At 63.5% G+C, this 26,737-nt stretch overlaps 1 protein-coding gene across 1 annotated transcript; it reads right to left on the bottom strand.

The window, feature by feature from the left end:
* Positions 1–428: 428 nt before the first annotated feature.
* Positions 429–16,219, bottom strand: EFNA3 (ephrin A3). Its single transcript, XM_054050965.1, has 5 exons — positions 16,027–16,219; positions 4,356–4,645; positions 3,182–3,247; positions 2,113–2,190; positions 429–1,980 (listed from the first exon to the last, which is right to left on the bottom strand). The coding sequence occupies exons 1-5, from the start codon at positions 16,143–16,145 to the stop codon at positions 1,859–1,861; spliced, it is 675 nt and encodes a 224-aa protein (XP_053906940.1). The 5' UTR covers positions 16,146–16,219; the 3' UTR covers positions 429–1,858.
* Between the last annotated feature and the right edge of the window lie 10,518 nt (positions 16,220–26,737).

The raw sequence follows: 26,737 nt of genomic DNA, 5'->3' as shown, positions 1-26,737 counted from the left end.
ATGCAGCCAACGAGGATGGCGAAGGCTCCCCTACACCTGCTCCTTCTCGGGGTGCTCTCGCACCCCAGCACCCTTGGGTGCCAAGAGCCCGGTGCTGCCTTTACCCAAGGTTGCTGCCTACCATCTCCATCATCCTCCTGCCGGCAGCACCGTATCCCTACCCGATGCTCCACATTGGGTGTCTGGAGGTCAACGGGGAGCGGCAATGGGGGGAAGCACCCCACATTCCCCCAGGGTTCCCCCGGCACCGATGGGGAAGGTCAACACTTGACCCCTACCCTGGCCGGATCCAACCACGCCAGAGAGCGGGACTGACTGAGAGCCGGGAACGCCGCATTCCGCCGTGACAGTGGTCATTGGTTTTGTTATATATATTTTTTTTAAATCCTTTTATTCTTTTTTTTTTTTTAATAGACTAAGAGCAGAATATGAAAATCACCAGCCAAAGCACTTGAAAAAAAGGTCGAGTTTGTTTTTTGTTTTTTTTTTCCGTTTCGTTTCGTTTCGTTTTGTTTTTTTTTCCCTAAAAAGTGTCTGTGCGTTTGCATAGGTCGGGTCTTCACAGAAGACGAGGAAAATCCAACACGTTCAACTATGTACAAGCCAGCCCGGGGCCGGCGCCGCTGCCTATGGTACAGTATAGATATCTCTATATAGTCGCTCTCTGTACAGTATGTATAGATCTCTGGATAGGTATCTACAGGCTGCCCAGCTCCGCGCGTCCCTGCCCTCACCGGGCTCGCCAGCGCGGCACCGATCCCAACCACGGGGAACTGGATGGGCTGTGGGCAGCACTCGGTGGGACGGTGTTGGCAGAAGGTGCGGTGAACACGGCAGCACCGAGCTGCATCCTCACAGACGTGGGCACAGTGGAGGGGGGGATGAGTTTCCAGCCGGGATCAACGTGTGTCGTGGTCCCTTGAGTTCCAGTTGGGATCAACGTGTGTTGTGGTCCCTTGAGTTCCAGTTGGGATCAATGTGTGTTGTGGCCCCTTGAGTTCCAGTTGGGATCAATGTGTGTCATGGCCCCTTGAGTTCCAGCCGGGATCAACGTGTGTTGTGGCCCCTTCAGTTCCAGCTGGGATCCACGTGTGTCGTGGCCCCTTGAGTTCCAGTTGGGATCAATGTGTGTCGTGGCCCCTTCAGTTCCAGTTGGGATCAATGTATGTGCCATGGATCCTTGAGTTCCAGTTGGGATCAACATGTGTTGTGGCCACTTGAGTTCCAGTTGGGATCAATGAATGTACCGTGGATCCTTCAGTCCCATCAAGGATCAACGTGTGCCATGGCCCCTCCGTTTCCAGTTGGGATCAACGTGTGCCACGGACCCTTCAGTTCCAGTTGGGATCAACGTGTGCCACAGACCCTTCAGTTCCAGTTGGGATCAACGTGTGCCATGGCCCCTCCATTGCCAGTTGGAATCAACGTGTGCCACAGACCCTTCAGTTCCAGTTGGGATCAACGTGTGCCACAGACCCTTCAGTTCCAGTTGGGATCAACGTGTGCCATGGCCCCTCCGTTTCCAGTTGGGATCAATGTGTGCCACGGACCCTTCAGTTCCAGTTGGGATCAACACATATCATGGCCCCCTGAGTTCCAGTTGGGATCAATGTGTGCCATGGACTCTTCAGTTCCAGTTGGGATCAACAGGTGCCGTGGTCTCTCAAGTCCCAGCCAGGATCACCGAGTGCCGCGGCCGCTTGCTCTGTGCGGTGGCTCTCTGGACATGGTGGTGGTGGAACAGAGAAGCTGGACAGTCCCACGTTGGTTCCCCACTGGCTCTCACGAGGGGCGACTTTTTAGGGGGGTCCCCCACTTGGCTGAGCCGCACTGGCCGGGCCCCCCCTGGCGCTGGAAGCTAGGAGACCAACAACGTCATGAGGAAGAGCGCAGCGGCCACGGCGAGGGGCAAGTGTTCCCGCTTGGGACTGGTGCCACTGATGCTCTTCTCCAGCTTGGGCATCTCCGGGTTGAAGTTTTCTACGGGGAAGAATGAAAGGGTGAGGATGGCACCAAGGTGGCACCAAACCCCAACCCTGTGGCTGGGGGTGCCCCGTGGGCGGCGGCTGGGGGGACGCGGCGCTGCGGGATCAGGGGTTCTGCCCAACTCACCCAGATCCTCGATCTTCACCTCGGGCCGCAGGGTGAACTGCGGCAGGGTGGGTGCCAGCTTCTCCCCGGAATGCGACGCTGCGAGAGGGAGAGAGGGGGTGGTGGTGGGATCATGATCCCTGGCTGCAGCCTCGCCAGGAGGGATGGGGATCTGGGAAGGATGGGGGACCTGGAAGGGATGAGGGACCCGGAAGGGATGGGGGACCCAGGAGGATTGGAGAACTTGGGAAGGATGGAGAAGCCAGGAGGGATGGGGGATCCAGGAGGGAAGGAGAACCTGGGAAGGATGGAGAGCCCAGGAGGGATAGGGGACCTGGGAAGGATGGGGGACCTGGGAAGGATGGGGGGACCCAGAACGGATGGAGAACTTGGGAAGGATGGAGAAGCCAGGAGGGATGGGGGATCCAGGAGGGATGGAGAACCTGGGAAGGATGGAGAACCCAGGAGGGATGGGGGATCCAGGAGGGAAGGAGAACCTGGGAAGGATGGAGAAGCCAGGAGGGATGGGGGATCCAGGAGGGATGGGGCACCTGGGAAGGATGGAGAAGCCAGGAGGGATGGGGGATCCAGGAGGGAAGGAGAACCTGGGAAGGATGGAGAAGCCAGGAGGGATGGGGGATCCAGGAGGGATGGGGCACCTGGGAAGGATGGAGAAGCCAGGAGGGATGGGGGATCCAGGAGAGATGGAGAACCTGGGAAGGATGGAGAGCCCAGGAGGGATGGGGGATCCAGGAGAGATGGAGAACCTGGGAAGGATGGAGAACCCAGGAGGGATGGGGGACTTGGGAAGGATGGGGGACCCAGGAGGGATGGGGAAACCAGGAGGGATGGGGGACCCAGGAGGGATGGGGAAACCAGGAGGGATGGGGCACCTGGAAAGAATGGGGGACCTGGGAGGGATAGGGGAGCTGGAAAGGGACAGGGGACCTGGGAGTGCTGGGGGTGTCACGCTCGTTGCCCCCCTTGCGCCGCAGCCCCTTCCAGAAGGGATGGGGGAGGATGGAGACCCCCCCGCAGGCCATGCCGCCCCCCTCTCGCCGCAGCCCCCCGCTCGGGCGTGGGTACTCACTGGAGGCGCAGCACACGAACACCTTCATCTTGAGGCAGGCCCGGCGGTGGTTGTGCGTCGGCGTGGCTGCAAGGGCAAGAGTGGGCTGGGGGGGGGCTCCGCAGCGGGTGACCCCCATCCCGGGCACCCCTGGGCATGGAGGGGTCTGGGGGTGCTCGGGGCAGGGGGAGGATGTGGCAGCACCCCCATCCTGCATCCTGAACCTGCAGCTGCATCAGCACCCTGCATCCTCAGTCCTGCATCAGCAGCATCGCTGCAGCACCTCAGTCCTGCACCCTGCACCCCTGTCCTGCATCAGCAGCATCGCTGCAGCACCTCAATCCTGCACCCTGCACCCCTGTCCTGCATCAGCAGCACCCCAGCACCTCAATCCTGCACCCTGCATTCCTGTCCTGCATCAGCAGCACCTCAGCACCTCAATCCTGCACTCCTGTCCTGCATCAGCAGCACCTCAGCACCTCAATCCTGCACCCTGCACTCCTGTCCTGCATCAGCAGCACTTCAGCACCTCAATCCTGCACCCCTGTCCTGCATCAGCAGCACCGCTTCAGCACCTCAATCCTGCACCCTGCACCCCTGTCCTGCATCAGCCCTGCCTCAGCATCTCAGTCTTGCACCCTGAATCCCTGTCCTGCATCAGCAGCACCTCAGCACCTCAATCCTGCACCCCTGTCCTGCGTCAGCAGCACCCCAGCACCTCAATCCTACATCAGCAGGAAACCCCATCCTCCATCAACGCCCGCACCCACATTCCCATCCTGCTCCCCCGCATCCCTCTCTTTCCCCACACCCCCATATCACCCCCGCATCACCCCACACCCCCCCTGCACCCCCAATTGTCCTCACACCCCCATCCCTGAGCTCAGAGTGCCCACTTTGGAGGGGGGGAAGGCTGCCTCCACCCTGCTAGGGACGGGGTGCAGGGGGCATGAGCTGCATGGCTTGGGTATTGGGGGGTCCTGGCCAGGATGAGGGTGCAGAGGGGGCCAACAGGGTGGTGCGGAGCAAGGGGATCACTTGGAGTGGGATGCAGGGGCTGCGTGAGGATGCAGAGGGACCCAACAGGATGATGCGGTGCAGTGGGATCAGATGCAGTGGGATGCAGGGGACCCATCTGGAGATGAGGTGGAACTTGCATGGGGGGGGGGGTCCCACCCCAGCGCGCCCCACATACAGATGTAGTAGTACTCCTGCCCCGCGCGGAACTCGTAGCCCAACGAGAAGGCGCTGTAGCGTTGGAACTTCTCCGAGAACTTGATGGGGCTGTGGGGCGCGTGGGGCCGGTTGCACTCCCAACGCTTGAAGCCCTGGCTGGTGTTGCAGGTGCGGTAGCCCTCCGCGTTCACCATGTAGAGCACGTACTGCTCCAGCCGGTGCTCCGGCACCGAGGCGTTGTAATGTGGGCAGTAGATGTCCAGGTAATCGTTGACATTCACCTGCACCGTGTAGCCCTCTCGCCGCAGGCTGCAAGGGAATGGGGAGAAAAGGGGGGGGGGGGGGGAAGTCAGGGGCACCCTCTGTGCCTTCTCCAACACCGTCTCCCACCTCCTCCAAAGGCACCCAGAGGCTGGAGAACGGGCAAGACACAGAGCAACAACTCGGGGGGCTGTGGTATCCCCCCTGCTCAACCTCACCAGCACCCCCAACCCGGGCAACCTCAGCTCCGTGGATCCACAGCGCGGCATCAGTCTCGGGGGGCACTGGCTGCCCGGGGTGGCATGGGTGGGACTCCTACGAGAGTGTGGGGGCACGAAACGGTGTTTCTGGGTCCTGCTGGGAACATGCCAGTGACTATGAGGAGGGGACAGACATAGCAGGACAGACAGACTGAGCCAGCGATGGGGCTGATGGACACCAAGGTCTCACAGGCACTGGGGATGCAGCCCGTGGTCCTCTCGGCACAGCCCTGGGTGTAGGGTGGTTGGTACAAGATGATGCTGCTGGCAACACGTCAGTGACTACGAGGAGAGAACGGACGCAGCAGGATGGACAGACAGATGTGGCCAAGGGGCTGATGGACACCAAGGTCCTGCAGGCACTGAAGACCCTGCAGGATGCAGCCCGTGGTCCTCTCAGCACAGCCCTGGGTGTAGGGCGGTTGGTACAAGATGATGCTGCTGGCAACACGTCAGTGACTACGAGGAGAGAACGGATGCAGCAGGATGGACAGACAGACGTGGCCAAGGGGCTGATGGACACCAGGGTCCCACAGGCACTGAGGACCTTGCAGGATGCAGCCTGTGGTCCTCTCGGCACAGCCCTGGGTGTAGGGCGGTTGGTACAAGATGATGCTGCTGGCAACACGTCAGTGACTACGAGGAGAGAACGGATGCAGCAGGATGGACAGACAGACGTGGCCAAGGGGCTGATGGACACCAGGGTCCCACAGGCACTGAGGACCTTGCAGGATGCAGCCTGTGGTCCTCTCGGCACAGCCCTGGGTGCAGGGTGAGGGGCACAGGGCTCCAGCGTGGCTCCTGCTGCCAGCCCACCACCACCACCGCCACGCGTCGTAGATGCTCAGGGAGAGGATTTCTCCCCCTGCTCTCGCTAATCCCGTTAGTTCGTTAATGCCGTAAAGGGTGGCCCTGGGGGAGCCTCATTTACATTGATTAGGAGCGGCAATCCCTCAGATCCACTCAGGAGAGGCTCTGTTGGCTCCTAATCCGTGACCGATGGCAATCCCGGCTGCCGTAATCCTCGCCGTGGCGCTGACCCCACTGCTCCTGCCAATTAATTAGGAGCCCGCGCTGCGAGGTGTTGGCTCAGCACCAACAGCATTAGACCCCAACCGGATCTTGCTCCACCGCGCGGCTCAGCAGCGGTGTCGGTGCAGCCCCCCACTCTCCTCCCCTGGGACATGGATGGAGCATCCTTGATGGGGCTTGGAACACCCCCCTGAGCCAGTGGGAGGTGTCGCTGCTGATGGAAGGGGTGGAACTGGATGGGCTTTGAGGTCCCTTCCAACGCAAAGCATTCCAGGATTCCATGATCCCGGCACACGCGGCTGGGCTGTGCGTGGTACGTTGCTCCAGCTCAGGATCCTTCACCTCGTGCTAGCTCCGAGGGCTGGAGCACCTCCCGTCCGAGGACAGGCTGAGAGAGTTGGGGTTGTTCATCCTGGAGAAGAGAAGGCTCCGAGGAGACCTTAGAGTGACCTTCCAGTGCTGAAAGGGGCTCCAGGAGAGCTGAGGAGGGGCTTTTTCCAAGGGCCTGGAGTGGTAGAACGAGGGAGGATGGCTTTAAATTGGAGGGGGAAGATTTAGATTCGATATTAGGAAGAAATTCTTCACGATGAAGGTGGGGAGGCCCAGGTTGCCCAGAGCAGTGGTGGCTGCCCCATCCCTGGAGGGGTTCCAGGCCAGGTTGGATGGGGTTTGGAGCCCCTGATCCAGCGGGAGGTGTCCCTGCCCATAGCAGAAGTGGGACTGGATGGGCTTTGAGGTCCCTTCCAACCCAACCCATCCTCCGACTCTATGAAACTCAACCCCACGAGCTCCTTGCCCGGCACTTGGGGTCCCCTGGTCCCCACTGGAGCAGTGCCGGGTGTGGAGCCGGCGTCCCGGGTCTCCCCGGCAGGGCTGGGCAGGCAGCGGGCAGGGCTGCGCGTGCAGATGCCCCACCCCACCCAACCGCCCCCGGCACTATTTGGGGAACCCCGGCACCCCGCCAGGGCCCACGGCACCCCAGAAGTTGGAAGAGAGAACCAAAGACCGTGTGTGTGTGTGAGGTGGCTTTGGTAAAGGGGGACCCAAGCAGCATCTTCTCCCCACCTGGGGCTGCCACTGGCATCGGGGGGCTACGGGGGGACCCAAATCCAATCTCGTCACCCGTGGGGAAGGCAGCGCAGCCTCACGCGGCACCTCCCTTGCCGCGCAGCCGCTATTCCCCAGCCCGGCACCCGCTGGGCAACTGCTGTGCCAGCAAGGTGCTGAGGCAGCCACCCTTGCTCCACCGGGACCTTTCATCTTCGCTCTTTGATGTGGTGGGAAAAGGTGAGGTGAGGGGGAAGGGGGAGGTGTGGGGAGAAGAGAAAAAAGATTGTTATTAAAGAAATGGCCCCAAGGAGAAAAATTGCAATTAACTCCGTGCAGGACGCAGGGCTGCGACGCCAGCGCGCACCGAGCTCCACATCAGGGTGGGCAGCGGCAGGCGGTGCTCCCGGTGTCCTGGCTGGAAGGAAGCACAACCCCACATCTCTGCACCCCACGGGAGCCACGCTCAGCTCCAATCTTGGGAAATCCTGTCCTGGAGTGCTGAGGAGCTCTAACTCCCCCTTCCCCTGTGGCACCCAGTGCTGAGGAACCCCCCGTCTCACCCCTCCGGGACCCCATGCTTGAGCTCATTAGGCTCCTGGTAAACAGCCTCGTTAAGGAGCGCTGCCCCATGGGGCACCCAGGTCTCCTTCTGGGTTGGGCCACACCAGCACCGCAGCGCTGGGGACCCCAAAAGGTGCCGTGAGGACCAGCAACCCCACTCCCTATGGGGCCAATCAACCACCACCGTCGCTGCCCATCACCACGTGCCGGGAGCGTGCAGGCATCAGAGCAACCCTCCCAGGCTGGAGAAGAGCCCCAAACGGGCTGAGCCACGGGGCCACCATGGCCTGGGGCACATCCAGAGGACTCCGGCAGCAGCTCTGGCCGTGATGCTGCGTTGTACTCGGCTCCTGCATGGTGGCCGCCAGCCCCGCTGGTGCAGAGCGGCACCCTTCACAGCTGGATGTCCCCAAACCCCAGCAGCCCCAATGCTATCGCCGCAGCACCCCGAGCTCTGCCTGCAGCACCCTAAGCTCTGCCTGCAGCACCCCGAACTCTGCCTGAAGCACCCCAAACTCTGCCTGCAGCATCCCGGGCTCTGCCTGCAGCACCCCGAACTCTGCCTGCAGCACCCCAAACTCTGCCTGCAGCACCCTAAGCTCTGCCTGCAGCACCCTGAGCTCTGCCTGCAGCACCCTAAGCTCTGCCTGCAGCATCCCGGGCTCTGCCTGCAGCACCCCAAACTCTGCCTGCAGCACCCCGAGCTCTGCCTGCAGCACCCTAAGCTCTGCCTGCAGCACCCCAAACTCTGCCTGCAGCACCCCGAGCTCTGCCTGCAGCACCCTGAGCTCTGCCTGCAGCACCCCAAACTCTGCCTGCAGCACCCTGAGCTCTGCCTGCAGCATCCCGGGCTCTGCCTGCAGCACCCCGAGCTCTGCCTGCAGCACCCCGAACTCTGCCTGCAGCACCCCGAGCTCTGCCTGCAGCACCCTAAGCTCTGCCTGCAGCACCCCGAACTCTGCCTGCAGCACCCTGAGCTCTGCCTGCAGTGCCATCCGTCAGAGCCGCACGCCCGGTCCAGTCATAGCAGACACAGAGCCCGTGGGCCCTATTTTCAGGCAGGAAGATGGGACCAAACACCCAGGAAAAGGGGCTCAGTCTCCTTTCTCACCAACACTCACCCTAGGCTGGGGACAGGCTGCCCGGTCCCTGCCAGCCCGCAAAGCCCCAGCGACAGGAGGCGCGGGTCAGGATGGACCCTCCAGCCTCCTGGGCTCCGGCAGCCACGGTGCGTCCGGTGAGGTGCTGTGGGTTCTGGCAGTGCCGGAAGGGTTAAGCGCAGGAGGAGAACGGGCAGCATCACTTCTGCACGACTGCATTTTTAGAGCAGGGCTTTGCAAAGCAGTGGTACCTTCCAGCAGCCTGTCGACGCCGGGCAGATGGATGTCCCCTGGCAGAACCGTCCCGAGCGCAGGCTGGGCTCGGTGCCCACCAGCCCCGCACCGGCGAGATCCCGGCTACCTGGCAAACCGCAGCCACCGGTGAGCTGGGCGGCCGCTCCGCTCCCATCTGCTGCCATAAATCTGGGCTGAGCGCCGCACGCTCACTCGTGCACCGCGAGGGAGTGCCTGGTGCACTGCAGCATGCCCCGGTGGCAGCGGCACGGGGGACACCAGACCCCCCGCCCGGACCCTCGTGCTGTGGACACGGCGCAGGAAAGAGCGGCAGGGATGGAGCTGAGCTCAGCATCCCACAGTGGGGACGGCAGAACTGGGGGCAACGCAGGGCGTCCCCTGATGTGGGGGACAGCGCGGTGCCCCCCAACACTGGGGAGGCCAAAGTGGACCCCATCCCCAGCTCAGCCAAGCCTTTTGTTCGGCTCTGGCAGCTTCGCCCTTTCGGCACATCCGGGCCCCATCGATCAGCCGGGGGAACAAAAAAGGTGCCGTTGATTTATGTGGTTCCCTTCCAGTCACCCTACGCCACAGCGAGAGGGCGAAGGCACATCAGCGGTTGCGGTCTGTCCACCCAGACGGATGGAGAGATGGACGGAGGGCTGGACAAACAGCCCCTGCCCTGTGCCCGCCGCTGGGGAGCCGGGTGGCTCGGCTGGTTGCCCTCCCCTCCTCCGTGCCAGCCTCCCTCATGCAGACAGCGCTGCACAGTCACGGCGCCCAGACGGCCGCGCACACGCGCGCTGGCTCGGCAGACAGCGCCTGCGACGCAGCCCACGCGCACGGGTGGCACGGCACGGCACGGCACGGCCCCCCCCCTTGTCCTCGACACGCTTGGCGCAGCTGCAAAGTGCGGGTGGAAAAGGCATCGCCGGCACGCGGTGTCCCCGGGGCCACCTCCGCACTCGCAGAATGGGGGTTCCTGGGGAGACGAGGGCTGTTCCCTGCGGATGTGGGAGTGGGTGAAGGGGCTGTGGGGCAGCACCCATCCCAGGGTGCCCTCCCTGAGCGCCCTGGGACCCCCAGCCCCGCTCTACAGGTGCCCCCAAACCCCTCTTCCCTATTGACAGCCACACAATCCCTTTAATCCCCACCAAAGCTCGTACCTTCCCGCTTTGCTAACAAGATCAATGAAGTTTCTAATTGGGTTTTAATTAAACCATCAATCTGCAACCAGTGACTCAATTACCAGCCTGGGCAGGAACGGGTGGCCCCAGCCCTGTTGCACCCCAGGACAGCCCCCGCACCCTGACACCGCGGTCCTTCTCCCATGGGAACCCCGTCGGCCTTGGCCACGTTGCCGGGGTTCGGTGCCGCCCAGCGCGGTGACTCACGGGGCACGGCACCCTCTGCCCCAGGGCAGCAGCTCCAGCGGCACCGCAACGAGGGGCTCTGCACCAGGGGATGTGGCAACCAGCGGCGATGGGGAATTGGCCACCTCCAGCCCCGCAGCCAGACACGGGGTGGGGAACTGCCCCTCGTTGGACACAATTGCATCGCTAACTGGTACCCACCGGGGTGTCCCTTGTGCCACAGGTGATGCCATCCCCAGCCCCATGGGTGCCAGAAGATCCAATGGATGGATATGGGCCTGGGTGCTGCGTCTGGCACCTGGAATGCAACAGGCACAGCTCCGGTGCTGTGGTCTGGCAGCTGGAATTCACCGGGCACAGCCCCGGTGTTCGGATCCTGCAGCTGGGATTCACCGGGCACAGCTCCGGTGTTGGGATCCTGCAGCTGGGATTCACCGGGCACAGCCCCGGTGTTGGGATCCAACAGCTGGGATTCACCGGGCACAGCCCCGGTGTTGGGATCCAACAGCTGGGATTCACCGGGCACAGCTCCGGTGTTGGGATCCTGCAGCTGGGATTCACCGGGCACAGCTCCGGTGCTGGGATCCTGCAGCTGGGATTCACCGGGCACAGCTCCGGTGCTGGGATCCTGCAGCTGGGATTCACCGGGCACAGCTCCGGTGTTGGGATCCTGCAGCTGGGATGCACCGGGCACAGCTTCGGTGTTGGGATCCTGCAGCTGGGATTCACCGGGCACAGCTCCGGTGCTGGGATCCAGCAGCTGGGATTCAACAGGCACAGCTCCGGTGTTGGGATCCTGCAGCTGGGATTCACCGGGCACAGCTCCGGTGTTGGGATCCAACAGCTGGGATTCACCGGGCACAGCCCCGGTGTTGGGATCCTGCAGCTGGGATTCACCGGGCACAGCTCCGGTGTTGGGATCCTGCAGCTGGGATTCACCGGGCACAGCCCCGGTGTTGGGATCCTGCAGCTGGGATTCACCGGGCACAGCTCCGGTGTTCGGATCCTGCAGCTGGGATTCACCGGGCACAGCTCCGGTGCTGGGATCCAACAGCTGGGATTCACCGGGCACAGCTCCGGTGTTGGGATCCAACAGCTGGGATTCACCGGGCACAGCTCCGGTGTTGGGATCCTGCAGCTGGGATTCACCGGGCACAGCTCCGGTGTTGGGATCCTGCAGCTGGGATTCACCGGGCACAGCTCCGGTGTTGGGATCCAACAGCTGGGATTCACCGGGCACAGCCCCGGTGTTGGGATCCTGCAGCTGGAATTCACCGGGCACAGCCCCGGTGCTGGGATCCAGCAGCTGGGATTCACCGGGCACAGCTCCGGTGTTGGGATCCTGCAGCTGGGATTCACCGGGCACAGCTCCGGTGCTGGGATCCTGCAGCTGGGATTCACCGGGCACAGCTCCGGTGCTGGGATCCGGCACCTGGGATTCACCGGGCACAGCTCCGGTGTTGCGATCCAACAGCTGGGATTCACCGGGCACAGCTCCGGTGTTGGGATCCTGCAGCTGGGATTCACCGGGCACAGCTCCGGTGCTGGGATCCAGCAGCTGGGATTCACCGGGCACAGCTCCGGTGTTGGGATCCAACAGCTGGGATTCACCGGGCACAGCTCCGGTGTTGGGATCCGGCAGCTGGGATTCACCGGGCACAGCTCCGGTGTTGGGATCCAACAGCTGGGATTCACCGGGCACAGCCCCGGTGTTGGGATCCAACAGCTGGGATTCACCGGGCACAGCTCCGGTGTTGGGATCCTGCAGCTGGGATTCACCGGGCACAGCTCCGGTGCTGGGATCCTGCAGCTGGGATTCACCGGGCACAGCCCCGGTGTTGGGATCCAACAGCTGGGATTCACCGGGCACAGCTCCGGTGTTGGGATCCTGCAGCTGGGATTCACCGGGCACAGCTCCGGTGCTGGGATCCAGCAGCTGGGATTCACCGGGCACAGGTCCGGTGTTGGGATCCGGCAGCTGGGATTCACCGGGCACAGCTCCGGTGCTGGGATCCAGCAGCTGGATTCACCGGGCACAGCTCCGGTGCTGGGATCCAGCAGCTGGGATGCACCGGGCACAGCTCCGGTGCTGGGATCCAGCAGCTGGGATGCACCGGGCACAGCTTCGGTGCTGGGATCCAGCAGCTGGGATGCACCGGGCACAGCTCCGGTGTTGGGATCCAGCAGCTGGGATTCACCGGGCACAGCTCCGGTGCTGGTATCCTGCAGCTGGGATTCACCGGGCACAGCCCCGGTGTTGGGATCCGGCAGCTGGGATTCACCGGGCACAGCTCCGGTGTTGGGATCCAACAGCTGGGATTCACCGGGCACAGCCCCGGTGTTGGGATCCGGCAGCTGGGATTCACCGGGCACAGCTCCGATGTTGGGATCCAGCAGCTGGGATTCACCGGGCACAGCTCCGGTGCTGGGATCCAACAGCTGGGATTCACCGGGCACAGCTCCGGTGCTGGGATCCAGCAGCTGGGATTCACCGGGCACAGCTCCGGTGCTGGGATCCTGCAGCTGGGAACACCCCGGAATCCGGGCACCCCCGGATGCCTCTGGCGGGCACGGAGCGGGGCTGTGGCTGCTCTTGCACACGAGATGCTCCCCGGGGTGAGGCTGCTTCTCACAAGGGCTCTTGAGAACCCGCTCGAGCTCTCACCGCCTGGAACACAAAGTCAGTCAGATAAAAGCCGCCTTGAAGAGGCCAATGTGGCGGCAACGGCGGCGGATTGCGGCGAGGAATGGGGGAGCTGCACACCCTTCCAGACCCTCCCTGTGCATAGGTGGGCTCTGATCCACCTGCCTCAGCCAGGCACCGGCACCCCAGACCCCCCTGGACACCAGCACCCTATGCACCCCACTTTACAGCCACCCCACCGGACGCCTGCGTGGCACTGTGCCCGTGCAGGGGGACAAATCGCGTCTCCATCTCAGCCCATCAGCAGGGGAGGTGGTATCCCACATGTGCCAGCGTGCCGTGGCTCGGCTGGGGACACCTCTGGGAACCCCACGCCGTGGGGGACGCCAGGGATGCAGCCACCCCCTCTCTGAATCTGAGCGCTGGGTGGGATGTGGCCACCTCAGACCTTCTTCACCTTTTGCCACCACATCTGCTCCTGGTGGGACTCGGGAGCGCAGGGCAAGGTCCAACCAAGGTCCATCCTGCGCCTTCAGGGCTCCCCAGCTGCCACCGGATGATGGGACAGACGGAAAGCGCAGTTGGACCAACAACCTTTTGGCCAAGCAGGAAGAAGCACCTCTACTGCTCCAAGCATCGGTTCCCACCTTCACACCTCCCTTGGGCTTTGCCGTCAGCGCCCCAAAACTGCTGTGCGAGGGGTGTCCTGTGCGCTTGGTGACCCTGTGGCACCTCATCATCCCCCATAGCGGCCGCGGGACTGGAGAAGCACCACCGCGTCCCCAAGGAGAAGCCACCACCCTGCGCTCCGAGGCGTTTCTGGCACCGTGGATGCTGCAGGTGGGCTCCGTGGGGACCCGCAAAGGAGATGCAATAAATTTTTAGGGTGCTTGGCGCAACCCCCGGAGGAGCTGAGCCTGCCGGCATCCCCCCTTTCCCCGGAGAGCCCCGCGGGGCCGCGCAGGGCTTGTTTATCGCTCTGATTGCAGCGGGGTTGCTGGGATTTGCAGGCTGCGGCCCAGGGAGCCTAATTCCCCCCATAATTTATCTAATCCCGACACTTTGCCGCGCGGCTATAATTGCGGCCGAGCTGCCGCACTGCCTAACAATAAATATCAGCTCTTCGGAGTCTCTGGGACACGGCTTTGCCGCAGCCGCCACCACCACCCGTGCCCTGAGCCGGACGCTCGTAGCCGCGCCAGAGAGGCGTGCGCAGCGGGTACGGGGGTCTGGCTGAGACACACACCCCCCCCCCCTTCCTGGGTTGGCACAACGGGGGGCACCGCTGGCAGCGTCTCCGTGCCATCCACGCCGCGGTGGCGGGGCAGCGGTGGGGGTCAAGGCGTACGGCTGCGGGCGATGGGGTGGGAGAGGTGACCCTTGGTCGCGGCGAGGTGAGGATGGGGCGGTGGGAGCATCCCACCCGCGGAGGCGCCGGCAATGTCACGGCACGGCGACGAAGCCAGCGGGTGAGCGTGGTCCGAGCGAAGGATACGGGCAAAGAAGCGTGCCCGAGCGTAGCGGGGTGAGCCCAGCGCCTCGCCTTTGTGCTGCGCCTCGGCACGTCGCACACACGCACGATTTATGGGGCCCAGGCTTCCGCCTGGCGACACAAGCTCAAAGGGAGGGGAAGGAGCTGAAAGGGGGGGGGTCTCATCCCCCCCACCCCCAATTAAGGGGTGCAGGGTGGGGGGAGGACCCCAGGGGAACCCCAAGACCTATGGGTACTAAGCGATGCTCCGGCTGGGCGCCAGTCCGTGCCACACCCCTGAGCGCTGGTGCCGGCGAGGGAAGGGGAGACGGGCGATTGCAGCAGGCGCAGCCCCCCCATTCTTGGAGCGGGGGGGGGGACATGGACCCATCATGGACTGACAGCATCGCACCCCCAAGAAGACCCCATCGCCACCTTCCTGCCTCTCCGGCACCACCAGGTGTGGGTGCCATGCACCCCACACACCTGGGGACACCCCACCCCCCACCCCGGGGGTGGGCGAGGGCACGATGCAGCCCCCCAACACCAGGCGTGAGGGAGGGGTGGGGGGGACGGGGGTGTCCATGCCCACCTCCCACCGGGTTTTGGTGGCTGTGGGTGTGATGGTGATTTCCACAGCCCCCCCCCCACCCCGCACCCCCTCTTCACCCCGGTCACCCCCTCTTCCACCATCAAGGATGGCACCAAACAGGGAAGGGGTACCCATCGTGCCCCCCCCCCACCCCCGACGCCGCCACCGCGCCCAGACAGGCGGGGGAGGGGGGGGGGCACGTCTGGCGGCGGGGGCTCCGCACCGGGACCCCCTCCCCATCCCCGGTGAACCGGGCTGGGGGGGAGAAACGGACGCGCTCTTTCCAGTGCCGCCGCCGGGGGGGGAATCGGAGCCGTCGGAGGGAGGGGGGGGTGTCGGTCCCCGGTGCCACCGAAACCACCCGACCCCGCCGGTGCCCGCGCCCCTCCCCGGGGCTCCGAACCACCTCCATCCCAACCCCACCCCACCCCCGCCTCCCGCCGCCGCCCCGGAGCGGCCCCCGCAGGCACCGGGAGGGGCAGCGCCCCGGTACCGAGGGTCCCGGAGACCCTCCCTCACGGGGTACCGGTACCGGGGTCCCGGAGACCCTTCCTCAAGGGGTACCGGTACCGGGGGTCCCGGAGACCCTTCCTCAAGGGGTACCGGTACCGGGGGTCCCGGAGACCCTTCCTCAAGGGGTACCGGTACCGGGGGTCCCGGAGACCCTTCCTCACGGGGTACCGGTACCGGGGGTCCCTGAGACCCTCCTTCACGGGGTACCGGTACCGGGGGTCACGCAGCCCCTCCTGCACGGGGGCGCCACGCGGACACCGGTACCGGTACCGGGGGGTCTGGCAGCCCCTCCCGCATGAGACATCGGTACCGGGGGGGGGTCTAACAAACAGCCCCTCCCGCATGGAACACCGGTACCGGGGGGTCTAACAAACAGCCCCTCCCGTACGGGGGCACCGCGCAGACACCGGTACCGGGGGGTCTCGCAGCCCGTCCCTCATGGGACATCGGTACCGGGGGGTCTCGCAGCCCCTCTCGCACGGCGGCACCGCTCGGACACCGGTACCGTTCCCCACCCCCCGGTCTCGGGCACCGACTCCCCGCCGCCGCCGCCTCCCCCCGGTCCCGGTCCCGGCGGCCTCCCCCGCGCCGCCACTCACTGCAGGTTGGAGCTGTTCCAGTGCACGGCGTGGCGGTTGCCCAGGGCTCCCGGTAGCCCCCGGCCCGGCAGCAGCAGCAGCAGCAGCGGGAACAGGGGCACGAGCAGCCGAGCAGCCATCGCCGCCGCCGCCGCCGCCGCCGAACCCGCCGCGATCCCAATGAATGGGGAGAACCGGAGCCGCCCGCGCCCCCGCCGCCAGCTCCGCCCCGCGCGTGCCCGCCGCCACCGCCGCGCCCCGAGCGCGCCCCCGCGGCACCGGCACCGGCATCAGCGGCACCGGCACCGGTGTCGGTATCAGCAGCAGCACCAGGAGCGGTACCGACACTGGTACCAATACTGGCAACAGCACCAGAACCAGTATCAGCACTGGTAGTGACACCAGTATCAGTATCAGCATCAGCACTGGTCCCAGTAGCAGCACCAGTATCAGTACTGACACTGGCACCAATGCTGGCAACAACACCAGAACCAGTATCAGCACCAGCACCAGTATCAATATCAGCATCAGCACTGGTATCAGTAGCAGCACTGGTATCAGTACCGACACTGGCACTGGCACCAATGCTGGCAAGAGCACCAGCACCAGTACCAACATCAGCACTGGTACCAGCATCAGCACTGGCAGTGACACCAGTAAAGCATCAGCATGAGTACTGGTACCAGCAGCAGCACCAATATCGATACTGACACTGGCACCAATGCTGGCACCAGCACCAGTATCAGTATCAGCATCAGCACTGGTATCAGCATCAGCACCAGGATCGGCACCAACCCTGGCACCAACGCTGGCAACAGCATCAGCACCAGCATCAGTATCAGCATCAGCACTGGTACAAGCATCAGCACCAGTATCAGTACCAACACTGGCACTGGCACCAATGCTGGCCACAACACCAGCACCAGTACCAACATCAGCACTGGTTCCAGCATCAGCAGTGGCACCAGTATCAGCATCAGCACTGGGACGAGCACCAGTCTCGGTACTGACACTGTTATTGGCACCAGTGCTGGCAATGGCACCAGTACCAACATCAACACAAGCAGTGGCACCAGTATTGGCATCAGCACCGGTACCAGCAGCAGCACCAGTATCGGTACTGACACTGGCACTGGTACCAATACTGGCACCAGTATTGACAACAGCACCAGCACTGGTACCAGCATCAGCACTGGCAGTGGCACCAGTATCAGCATCAGCACTGGTACTGGTACTGGCACCAGTACTGACAACAACACCAGCACCAACACTGGCATTGGCACCAGTACTGGTACTGGTACTGGCACCAGTACTGACAACAACACCAGCACCAACACTGGCATTGGCACCAGTACTGGCACCAGTACCAGCAACAGCATCAGTACCGGCACCAGAACCAGTACCAGGACTGGGCTGTGGGGACCTGTGGGTGGGGGCACCAGAGCCGAGTCCCACCAGGATCAGGTGCCACCAAGATTGTGGTCTCACCAGGACCCTGCAGGGAGGGCGCTCAAGATGCGTCCCACTGACATTGGGGTGTCACCAACACTGGGGTCTCACTGGGACCCCCATGGATTGGGACACCAGGACCAGGTCCCGCTGTCACTGAGGCCTCCCAGTGTGCTGGAGCACCAGTGCCAGGTCCCATTGGCTTTGGGGTCCCACTGGTGGGAGCGCTGGGGCTCGAGGCACTGCCCCACATGGGTCCGAGCAGCTGGCAGAGCCGTGGGTGGGGGTCCCCGCGGGTCCTGGCAGTGCTGTTGACGGTGCCACGGGGATCACACGTGTTCACAGAAGGATCTGATCCCCCTGGGGATGTGGGGGCAGGCGGCAGGGTGGGCACCCAGGCACTGGGAAGGATGGGTACTGAGCCACTGGGAAGGGTGGGCACCCAGCCAGTGAGAAGGATGGGCACCCAGACACTGGGAATAATGGGCACCCAGCCAGTGAGAAGGATGGGCACCCAGGCACTGGGAAAGGTGGGTATCGAGCCACTGGGAAGGATGGGCACCCAGCCAGTGGGAAGGATGGGCAAACAGACACTGGGAATAATGGGCACCCAGCCAGTGGGAAGGATGGGCAAACAGACAGTGGGAAAGGTGGGCACCCAGGCACTGGGAAAGGTGGGCAAACAGACACTGGGAAGGCTGGGTGCTGAGCTGCTGGGAAGGATGGGCACCCAGCCAGTGGGCAAGGCGGGCACCCAGGCACTGGGAATGGTGGGCAAAGTGACACTGGGAAGGGTGGGTGCTGAGCCACTGGGAAGGGTGGGCACCCACCTACTCGGAAGCGTGGGCACCCAGCCACTGGGAAGCACGGGCACCCATCGGCACAGGAGGGCTGGGGCCAGTGTGCCAGGGCAGCCCGGATGCTGGAGGAGGACAGCCACGATGCCAGGCTCCCCGACATGCCCCATCCTGCCCGCATGTGGCTGAGCACTCATCCAAAGCCCTTTCTCTTCCTGCACCCACGCCTCGTTTCCTCCTGAGGGGCCAAGGAATTTTGGGGTCCAGCGGCAGCCGTGGGGCTGGCGGATGCCTTACGAGAAAGGATTGAGCTGGGTGCCAGCTCCAGCCGCCCGTCCTCGGCAAGATTCCTTAGCAACTGCCATGCGGCACCACCCGGCGTCCTGCGTGCCAGGTGATCCACGCCCCAGCACACGTGTGTGCGCACGAGCGCTCTCGCACCAGCACAGCCACACGCAGCTCCTACATGGGAGCGCGCCCGAGCGCCAGCACCCACCTGCCAACCCCTGCTCCGGCACCGCCGGCTTCGCACACAACCTGGAGGATTTAAACTAGAGGAAAGGGAAGATTTAGATTAGACGTTAAAAAGAAATTCTTCACGATGAGGGTGGGGAGGCCCTGGTCCAGGTTGCCTGGAGCTGCCCCATCCCTGGAGGGGTTCCAGGCCAGGTTGGATGGGGTTTGGAGCCCCTGATCCAGTAGGAGGTGTCCCTGCCTATGGGACAGTGGGACTGGATGGGCTCTGAGGTCTCTTTCAACCCAACCCATTCCAGGATTCTATGATTCCGCAGCCCTAGGAGCCAGCAAATAAGACTGGGAGCCTATGGCAACAGTGGCTGGCAGGGGTGCTCCCATCGTGAGCCATCGCGCTGGAGTGGCAAGCGTGGCCGGGGTGGCCAAGCCCTGCATCTGCACATCCTTGCATCCCTACATCCCCCTGCATCCCTGTATCCCCACAACTCTGCATCCCTACATCCCTGCATCCCTTCACCCCTGCATCCCTACATCCCTGCATCCCCGCACCCCTGCATCCCTACCTCCCTACATCCCTACATCCCTACATCCCTACATCCCTGCATCCCTGCATCGCTGCACCGCTGCATCCCTACATCCCTGCATCTCCACAACTCTGCATCCCTGCATCTCTACATCCCTGCATCCCTACATACCCACAACTCTGCATCCCTGCATCCCTGCATCCCTACATCCCTGCATCCCTACATCCCTGCATCCCCACTATCCCACATCTCTGACATTGGGGTCTCACTGGGACCCCTGTGAATGGGGACACAAAGACCACCGAGGTCTCAGCCGGACCCATGCGGGTGCAGGCGTTGATGCCAGGTCCCACTGACACTGGGATCTCACTGACTGGGAGCACTGGTGATGCCCCATGGCACAGCCCCCCCCCCCCCCAGCCCCTATTGGTGCTGGCAGCACTGGGGGGTGCCAAGCCCCCACCGGAGCCCTGCTGGGAAGCGAGAAGGGCCCAGCGGAAGTGCCCAGAGGACCAAAAAAAGCTTCTATTAATTATTTATCCAGAGAAGTGAAGTGAAGTGAAGAAAACATAACATGTGGAAAAGGGCTTGGGCTGGCCTGGAGCGGGGGGGGGGGGAGTTGAGGCGATGGGGGGTGCTGCGGGGTGCAGGGAGCCGGGGCACTCAGGTTCTGGGGTGCAGTGATGGTGGCAGTGGTGGCAGCTCCCTCCCAGTGCCACCCTGGTGCTGGGGCATCCCAAGGGGTTGCACACCTCTGGAAGGGCCCCCAGCAGCACCGCGCTGCATCCATGGAAACGCCTCGGCTCGGCAAACCCATGGCAACACACACACCTCCACATGGAAACCCCCCCTGCTCATGGCAACGCGCGCCGCTGCCAGCACCCACATAGCGCCACGCTCACTGGGGGGGGACCCCGCGCTGGGGCACCCCGATGTGCACGGCCGAGGTGGGATGCAGGGAGTGCTCCTGTGGGGAAAGAGGGACCTGAGTGGCTGAACGTGCCCTGAGCATCGTGCATGGATGCCGGCACACACCGAGCACAGGGACAGAGGGACCTGAGTGGCTGAACGTGCCCTGGTGCTGGCATCCACCGGGCATCATCACTGGGGTGCAGGGACAGAAGGATCTGAGTGGCTAAACGTGCCCTGAGCATCATGTGTGGATGCTGGCACACATCAGGCTAAGGGACAGAGGGACCTGGGTGGCTAAATACGCCTTGATGGATGCCGGCACCCATTGAGCATCACCCCTGCAGCACAGAGATGGAGGGAGCTGAGTGGCCGAATGTGCCCTGAGCATCACAGTGAGGGTGTCAGCACCCACTGAGCACAGGGACAGAGGGACCTGGGTGGCTGAACATGCCCTGAGCATCATGCATGGATGCCGGCACACATTAGGCTAAGGGACAGAGGGACCTGGGTGGCTAAACGTGTATTGAGTGTCATGGTGTGGATGCCGGCACCCATTGAGCATCACCCCCGGAGCACAGAGATGGAGGGAGCTGAGTGGCTGAATGTGCCCTGAGCATCACAGTGAGGGTGTCGGCACCCACTGAGCACAGGGACAGAGGGACCTGGGTGGCTGAATGTGCCCTGAGCGTCATGCGTGGATGCCGGCACACACCAAACATAGGGACAGAGGGATCTAGGTGGCTAAATATGCCATGAGTGTCATGGTGTGGATGCCGGCACCCATTGAGCATCACCCCCGGAGCACAGAGATGGAGGGAGCTGAGCGGCTGAATGTGCCCTGAGCATCACAGTGAGGGTGTCAGCACCCACTGAGCACAGGGACAGAGGAACCCGGGTGGCTGAATGTGCCCTGGTGCTGGCACCCATTGGGCATCATCACTGGGGTGCAGGGACAGAAGGCCTCGGTGTGCGAATGTGCCCTGAGCATCACGCATGGATGCCGGCACCCACCGGACTAGGGGACCGAAGGACTTGGGTGGCTGAACGTGCCTTGAACATCGTGCTGTGCACCCACGTGTGGATGCTCTCACCCACGGGGCACAGGGACAGAGGGACCTGGGTAGCTGAATATGCCCTGAGCGTCACGATGTGGATGCTGGCACCCACTAGGCATCACCCCTGGGACTCAGGGATGAAGCAGGAATCATCATGAAGCCAATCACAGCAGGAAGTGGCCTTTGTTGTGGGGACGGCCGGGTGACATTCTTCTCAGGAGGACACCAAAGCCCTCAAGCTCTCCTGGGGATCTGGGCATGCTGATGCCCCACACCTCCACAAATCCACGCTCCACATCTTCTCCACCCATCGCACTGCGATCCAGCAGGTTTCTGCTCCCGAGCAGGGAGGACACGGAGCAAAACCCCCTCCGCCTGGAGCTGGCAGTCATGGGCAGTGGGCACGGTGGCCACCACGCCTGGAGTAGGGCGAGTCCAGGGGTCCCTCTGGCAGCACGGTGCCCGTCAGGGCATGGGACCCGCTTCACCCGTCCTGGTTAATATTTAACCGCGGTTTCCTGTGACAGCATGTCGCAACCGCAGAGCAGAGCCAGCATTCAATAAATCATCGCGTTGGGCTGGGAGTCGGGGAGGGGGGAGAAGACGGAGGGAGGGGGGGGCAGCGTCGGAGCAGCGCCCAGCCGAGCGAGAGGGGGAGCCGATAAATAATTCATTAAATAAATAAACATGGGAGAGAGCGGGGAGGAGGCAGGAGTGTAACCAAGAAAGGGCTCGGCGAACACGGGCATGAAATATTCACCAGCCACACCTACACGGCCCCAAACATGCTGAGCTCAGGACTCCTGACCTACCGGGAGGAGACGGGGTTGTCGGCACGCTTCCAACCGGACACGGCAAGAACACGCTAATGGCATGCAGAACGGGTGACCAGGATGGTGGGGATATGGCAACCGGGTTGGGGAGCAGCTAGCCAGCGCTGTTGACACGTCTGCATGGAGCCAAGTAGCCCTTGGCTTCTTCCAGCTCCTCCTGGCAGCACTTTGCCATACAAATCGCCGCACGCTGGTGCCCGGGCACGCTGCCGTCCTGCCGGGCCAGGCTCACCGCAAGCCGCATGCCCGGGACTCGTGGCCACCCTGCTCCTCGTTGCCCTTTTCCTTTATTTTTATCCCCAGGTTGGTCTTTCAGTTTGAATGAAGTCCTCATGGATGGTCGCGCAGTGTTGGCATCTTGGCGAGCGCTGCCCCGGTGAGGGCGCAGGGTGCTGGTCCCCCCGCACCCGTAGAAAGGGGGAACCGCCAGCCCCGTAAGCATCCCATGGGACCTCCTGGAGTGGCTTTGGGGCTGGGCTTGGCATCAAGGCAGCATGGTCCATGGTGGGGATGTGGCACAGGGGATGTGAAGATGGGTGTCAGTGCCACCGGCCACTGGACCACCTCCCCGGTGAGCCACAGGTCCAGCCGGAGCGGCCTCATGCCAGGAGGGTGTGTTTAGAGGTGAACCCCTCTGCGCAGAAGGGCATGGGGGTGATTTGTGAATTAGCAGCTTGAGTTAATTGGCCTGGAGCTCCGTGGCGGAGGATCGCAGACGAGGATTAATTGGCGACGCAAAGCCGACCGCCAGCAGCTTTGGCCATGGTCACGAGCGGGCAGCCGCGCTGGGTGGCGGCAGCGGCGCAGCGCCCAGGCTGTCGGAGGAAATCAGCTTCCTCGCGGAACAGCCGGATGAAGCCATGCGTGGCTCCCGGCCGTGCCTGCCTGCCAGCCCCGGGCTGGCTCCCGGCGCTGGGGCTGCTCCCGCTGCCCGCCGGGAAGGAAACCACAGGGTCCCTGCCCTGGGCATCGGGCGCCTGATGCCGGAAACCTGGCTCCGGCGAGTTGTGCCGTGCCAAATCCCAGCAGCCCTGGGCATTCAGGCACCCAGAGGTGCTGGCTGAGGGGATGCAGGCAGGCAGCTCGCGGTTCCCACGGTGCGGCAGACGCGGTTCCCACGCCACCCTGGCACGCGGCTGAGCCGCTGGTGGGTGATCCCAGGTGGAAACAGGTCACCGCGCTGCAAGGCACGGTGTAGGAATCCACGCCGTTCTCCTCTTGGATCACCCTGAGGCGCTGTGGGTGCCGGATCGGGGTGCCAGGAGCCCTCTGCTGCATCCCGCGCCCCGCAGCCCACGCGCAGGGACTACCTGGCAGGATGCGCCTGAGTCAGCAGCCGGCTCTGGGTGACTCAGCCGGCTCCTCTTTTCTCCTCCCGCGTGGCAAACCTTCCTCCCGGTCTCAAGATCACTCCAAGATCATCCTCCAGCAGCAGCTCCAACCCCACTGTCCCCAATCCAACCCCTCCTGGATATGCACCGTGGCCGTGCCGTGGGGAGCCGTCTGTGGGCATGGCACAACGGGGGTTGGCACCCAGCCCCGATGCAGCCACGGCTCCCTGGGGAAGGGACAAGGACACGGAGATGGGGTTGCAGCCGCTGGCATCGTCGCTGCCCATCCTGGAGGCCTTTGCTCTGCTCACCGCAGCCGTGCAGCCCTGGTGGCCCCTGCATGGTGGCTGGCGGCTGCGGGGGCTGCAGTTGGCACCATCTGGGCTGGGGGCTGCAGCCCACTGCCCCTCCAGCGGTCGGACTCGGGCAGGCAGCGGGTAGAGGGGCAATGGAGAGCCGAGCACTGGGCTGACGGTGCATCGTGGGGACCTGTGAGCACCCCACACTGAGCCCTGTTGCTTCCAGCAGCTGCAGATGAGTGCACAAAGGGCGTGGGATCGCTGCACAGCTCAGCACCCTGCTGGGGACCCTGCGCCGCTGCAGACCCTGCACCACAGGGTCACCCTGGTGGGATCTTGCAGCATCCCCAAGGCTCAACCCTGCTCAGCGCCAGCAGCATCTCGCCCTCCTTGAATGCCGCCTGCACCTGGGCTCCCTGCAAGGAATCCTGCGCCCCAGATTTGCCCTTGCTTTGGTCATGCAGTGTCCCCAGGGCTCAGCATCTCATCTTCCTAGAACGCTGCCTGCACCTGGGCTCCCTGCAAGGGATCCTGCACCCCAGATTCACCCTGGCAAGGGTTTGCAGCACCCGGAGGGCTCAGCCCTGCTCAGAACCAGACTGAGGGGCACAGGGTAGTTGGGGTGCACCCAGAATCTGGATGGAACTGGGGTCAGCCTGGCCAGGGGGATCTGGATGCACTCGTGGGTTTGGATGGAACAGGGATTGGGGTACGTGGGGGAGGATTGGGGTTCACAAGGCAGTTGGGGTGCACCGAGGTTCTGGGTGGAACTGGAGCTGAAGTGCAGGAGAGGGTGCAGCTGCGCTGGGGCTCCGGATGCAGCTGAGGTTGGGGTGAAGGGGGGGTTGGAATGCACGCAGGGTTGGGGTGCATCAAGGGCGTGGGTACATTTCGCAGTTCTCAAACACTGCCTGCACCTGATCTCCCTGCAAGGAACCCTGAGCCTCAGAGTCACCCTAACAAGGTCTCACAGTGTCCCCAGGGCTCAGCCCTGCTCAGCGCCGCAGCATCTCACCCTCCCGGAGCACCGCCTTTTGCTTGGACCATGTGGCACCTACAGGACAGTGGTGCCGAAGCCTCTGCCAGTCCTGCTCCAGGCTGGTGGGAGATGTCTGAGCTGCCACTGCCGGTGCTTAAGTGACGTTAATCTGATCGAGGGGTGACAGGCAGCATCAATATCCCACTCTCACCATGCATAGATTATATTGCAATTAATATCTGCTGCGATCGGGAGCGCTGGAGGAGGTGGAAGGGGTGACGTGGAGGGTGCCAGCCTGGGGATGTGCAAGCTCCAGCATCACCCACCTGCCCCTTGGGGACATCCCAGGCTGGAGGTGGCGGTTGGGGACCTCTCAGTTTGGGGATGGAGAGAGAGGTCGGGCGCATGCGGTGCCCCTGCTCTGCCGCGCCTTTGGTGCTGGGCAGAAGCTCGGGGAAGCAAATGAGCTAATAAATTGTGTGCGGTGGTGGTGGTGGTGGGGCGGAGGATAAAGCGTGCAGGCACAGAAGATTTCAGGGCCTGAAATATTCATCAGGTTTGATGCGGTGTCTGCCGTCACGCTGGCCGTGAGCGATGGCGCGGGGTAGTTTTAATAATGCATGGCTTATAAAAGGCTGGCGAGAGGGGCAGGGCAGCAGCGGGCACGGCTCAGCGCTTACCCCCGAGATGCAGCACCCCACTGGGGGTCATGGTGAAAACCTTGGAAGGGGTATCCCTCTGCCAGCTGCAGCCACACCGGTGCCACGGTGCTGCTGCCGTGGTGCCGAGGAGCTGAGGGCTCAGACGGGACAGCGTATGTGGTGGTGGTGGCACCAACCGGGGACAGCCTGGCACGGCCAGCACAGCACATCGCTGGGCGATGTGGGGTCACCCACGTCACCAGCACCCAGTGCCCAAGAGGGTGGCAGAGGATCTTGAGGAGATCACCATCCCTGCAGCCTGGCATCAAGTGCCCGGCCAGGAGGTCCCGTGCCCGAGCACAGGGGGGTGGCAGAGGATCTTGTGGAGATCACCATCCCTGCAGCCTGGCATCAAGTGCCCGGCCAGGAGGTCCTGTGCCCGAGTACAAGGGGGTGGCAGAGGATCTCGAGGAGATCACCATCCCTGCAGCCTGGCATCAAGTGCCCGGCCAGGAGGTCCTGTGCCCGAGTGCAAGAAAGTGGCAGAGGATCTCGAGGAGATCACCATCCCTGCAGCCTGGCATCAAGTGCCCGGCCAGGAGGTCCCGTGCTCGAGCGCAAGGGGGTGGCAGAGGATCTCGAGGAGATCACCATCCCTGCAGCCTGGCATCAAGTGCCCGGCCAGGAGGTCCCGTGCCCGAGTGCAAGAAAGTGGCAGAGGATCTCGAGGAGATCACCATCCCTGCAGCCTGGCATCAAGTGCCCGGCCAGGAGGTCCCGTGCCCGAGCGCAAGGGGGTGGCAGAGGATCTCAAGGAGATCACCATCCCTGCAGCCTGGCATCAAGTGCCCGGCCAGGAGGTCCTGTGCCCGAGCACAAGGGGGTGGCAGAGGATCTTGAGGAGATCACCATCCCTGCAGCCTGGCATCAAGTGCCCGGCCAGGAGGTCCCGTGCCCGAGCGCAAGGGGGTGGCAGAGGATCTCAAGGAGATCACCATCCCTGCAGCCTGGCATCAAGTGCCCGGCCAGGAGGTCCTGTGCCCGAGCACAAGGGGGTGGCAGAGGATCTTGAGGAGATCACCATCCCTGCAGCCTGGCATCAAGTGCCCGGCCAGGAGGTCCCGTGCCCGAGTGCAGCCGCGTGCCCCCACGTTGCCGTCGCAGCCACCTCACGCTCCGTTGCTAAATAATTCAGTGTATCGATCCACCTCCTGCTTCTGGTTGCGTTCCGGCACTCGCCTGTCCCTGCGTTGGCACTGGCAGGGACCCACGAGGTTGCCCACATTGCAGCCGGGCACAGCAGCGCCGTGTCCAGCAAGCCAGATTCTGGCCGTGCAACACGATGCTCTGGCGTGGCTAACGAAGGCTTTGCCAGGGAAGCTCGTTAGCAGCCTGAGGAGCAAAGGAACACGGGGGCGATCAATGAACACGGGCGACA

The sequence above is a fragment of the Cuculus canorus genome, chromosome 28 (assembly GCF_017976375.1).
Source record: "Cuculus canorus isolate bCucCan1 chromosome 28, bCucCan1.pri, whole genome shotgun sequence".
NCBI lineage: Eukaryota > Metazoa > Chordata > Aves > Cuculiformes > Cuculidae > Cuculus > Cuculus canorus.
The sequence above is the reverse complement of the archived record's forward strand: the minus strand, read 5'-3'. Positions and strand labels throughout refer to the sequence as shown.

What these genes read in the sequence shown, in the direction of transcription:
- EFNA3 (XM_054050965.1), bottom strand. Translation starts at nt 16,145, where the DNA reads ATGGCTGCTCGGCTGCTCGTGCCCCTGTTCCCGCTGCTGCTGCTGCTG. An exon ending in GCAGGAGTACTACTACATCT is followed by an intron (nt 3,248 to 4,355) that starts GTATGTGGGGCG and finishes TTGCCCTTGCAG; the next exon opens with CCACGCCGACGCACAACCAC. An exon ending in GTTCGTGTGCTGCGCCTCCA is followed by an intron (nt 2,191 to 3,181) that starts GTGAGTACCCAC and finishes TCCCTCTCGCAG; the next exon opens with CGTCGCATTCCGGGGAGAAG.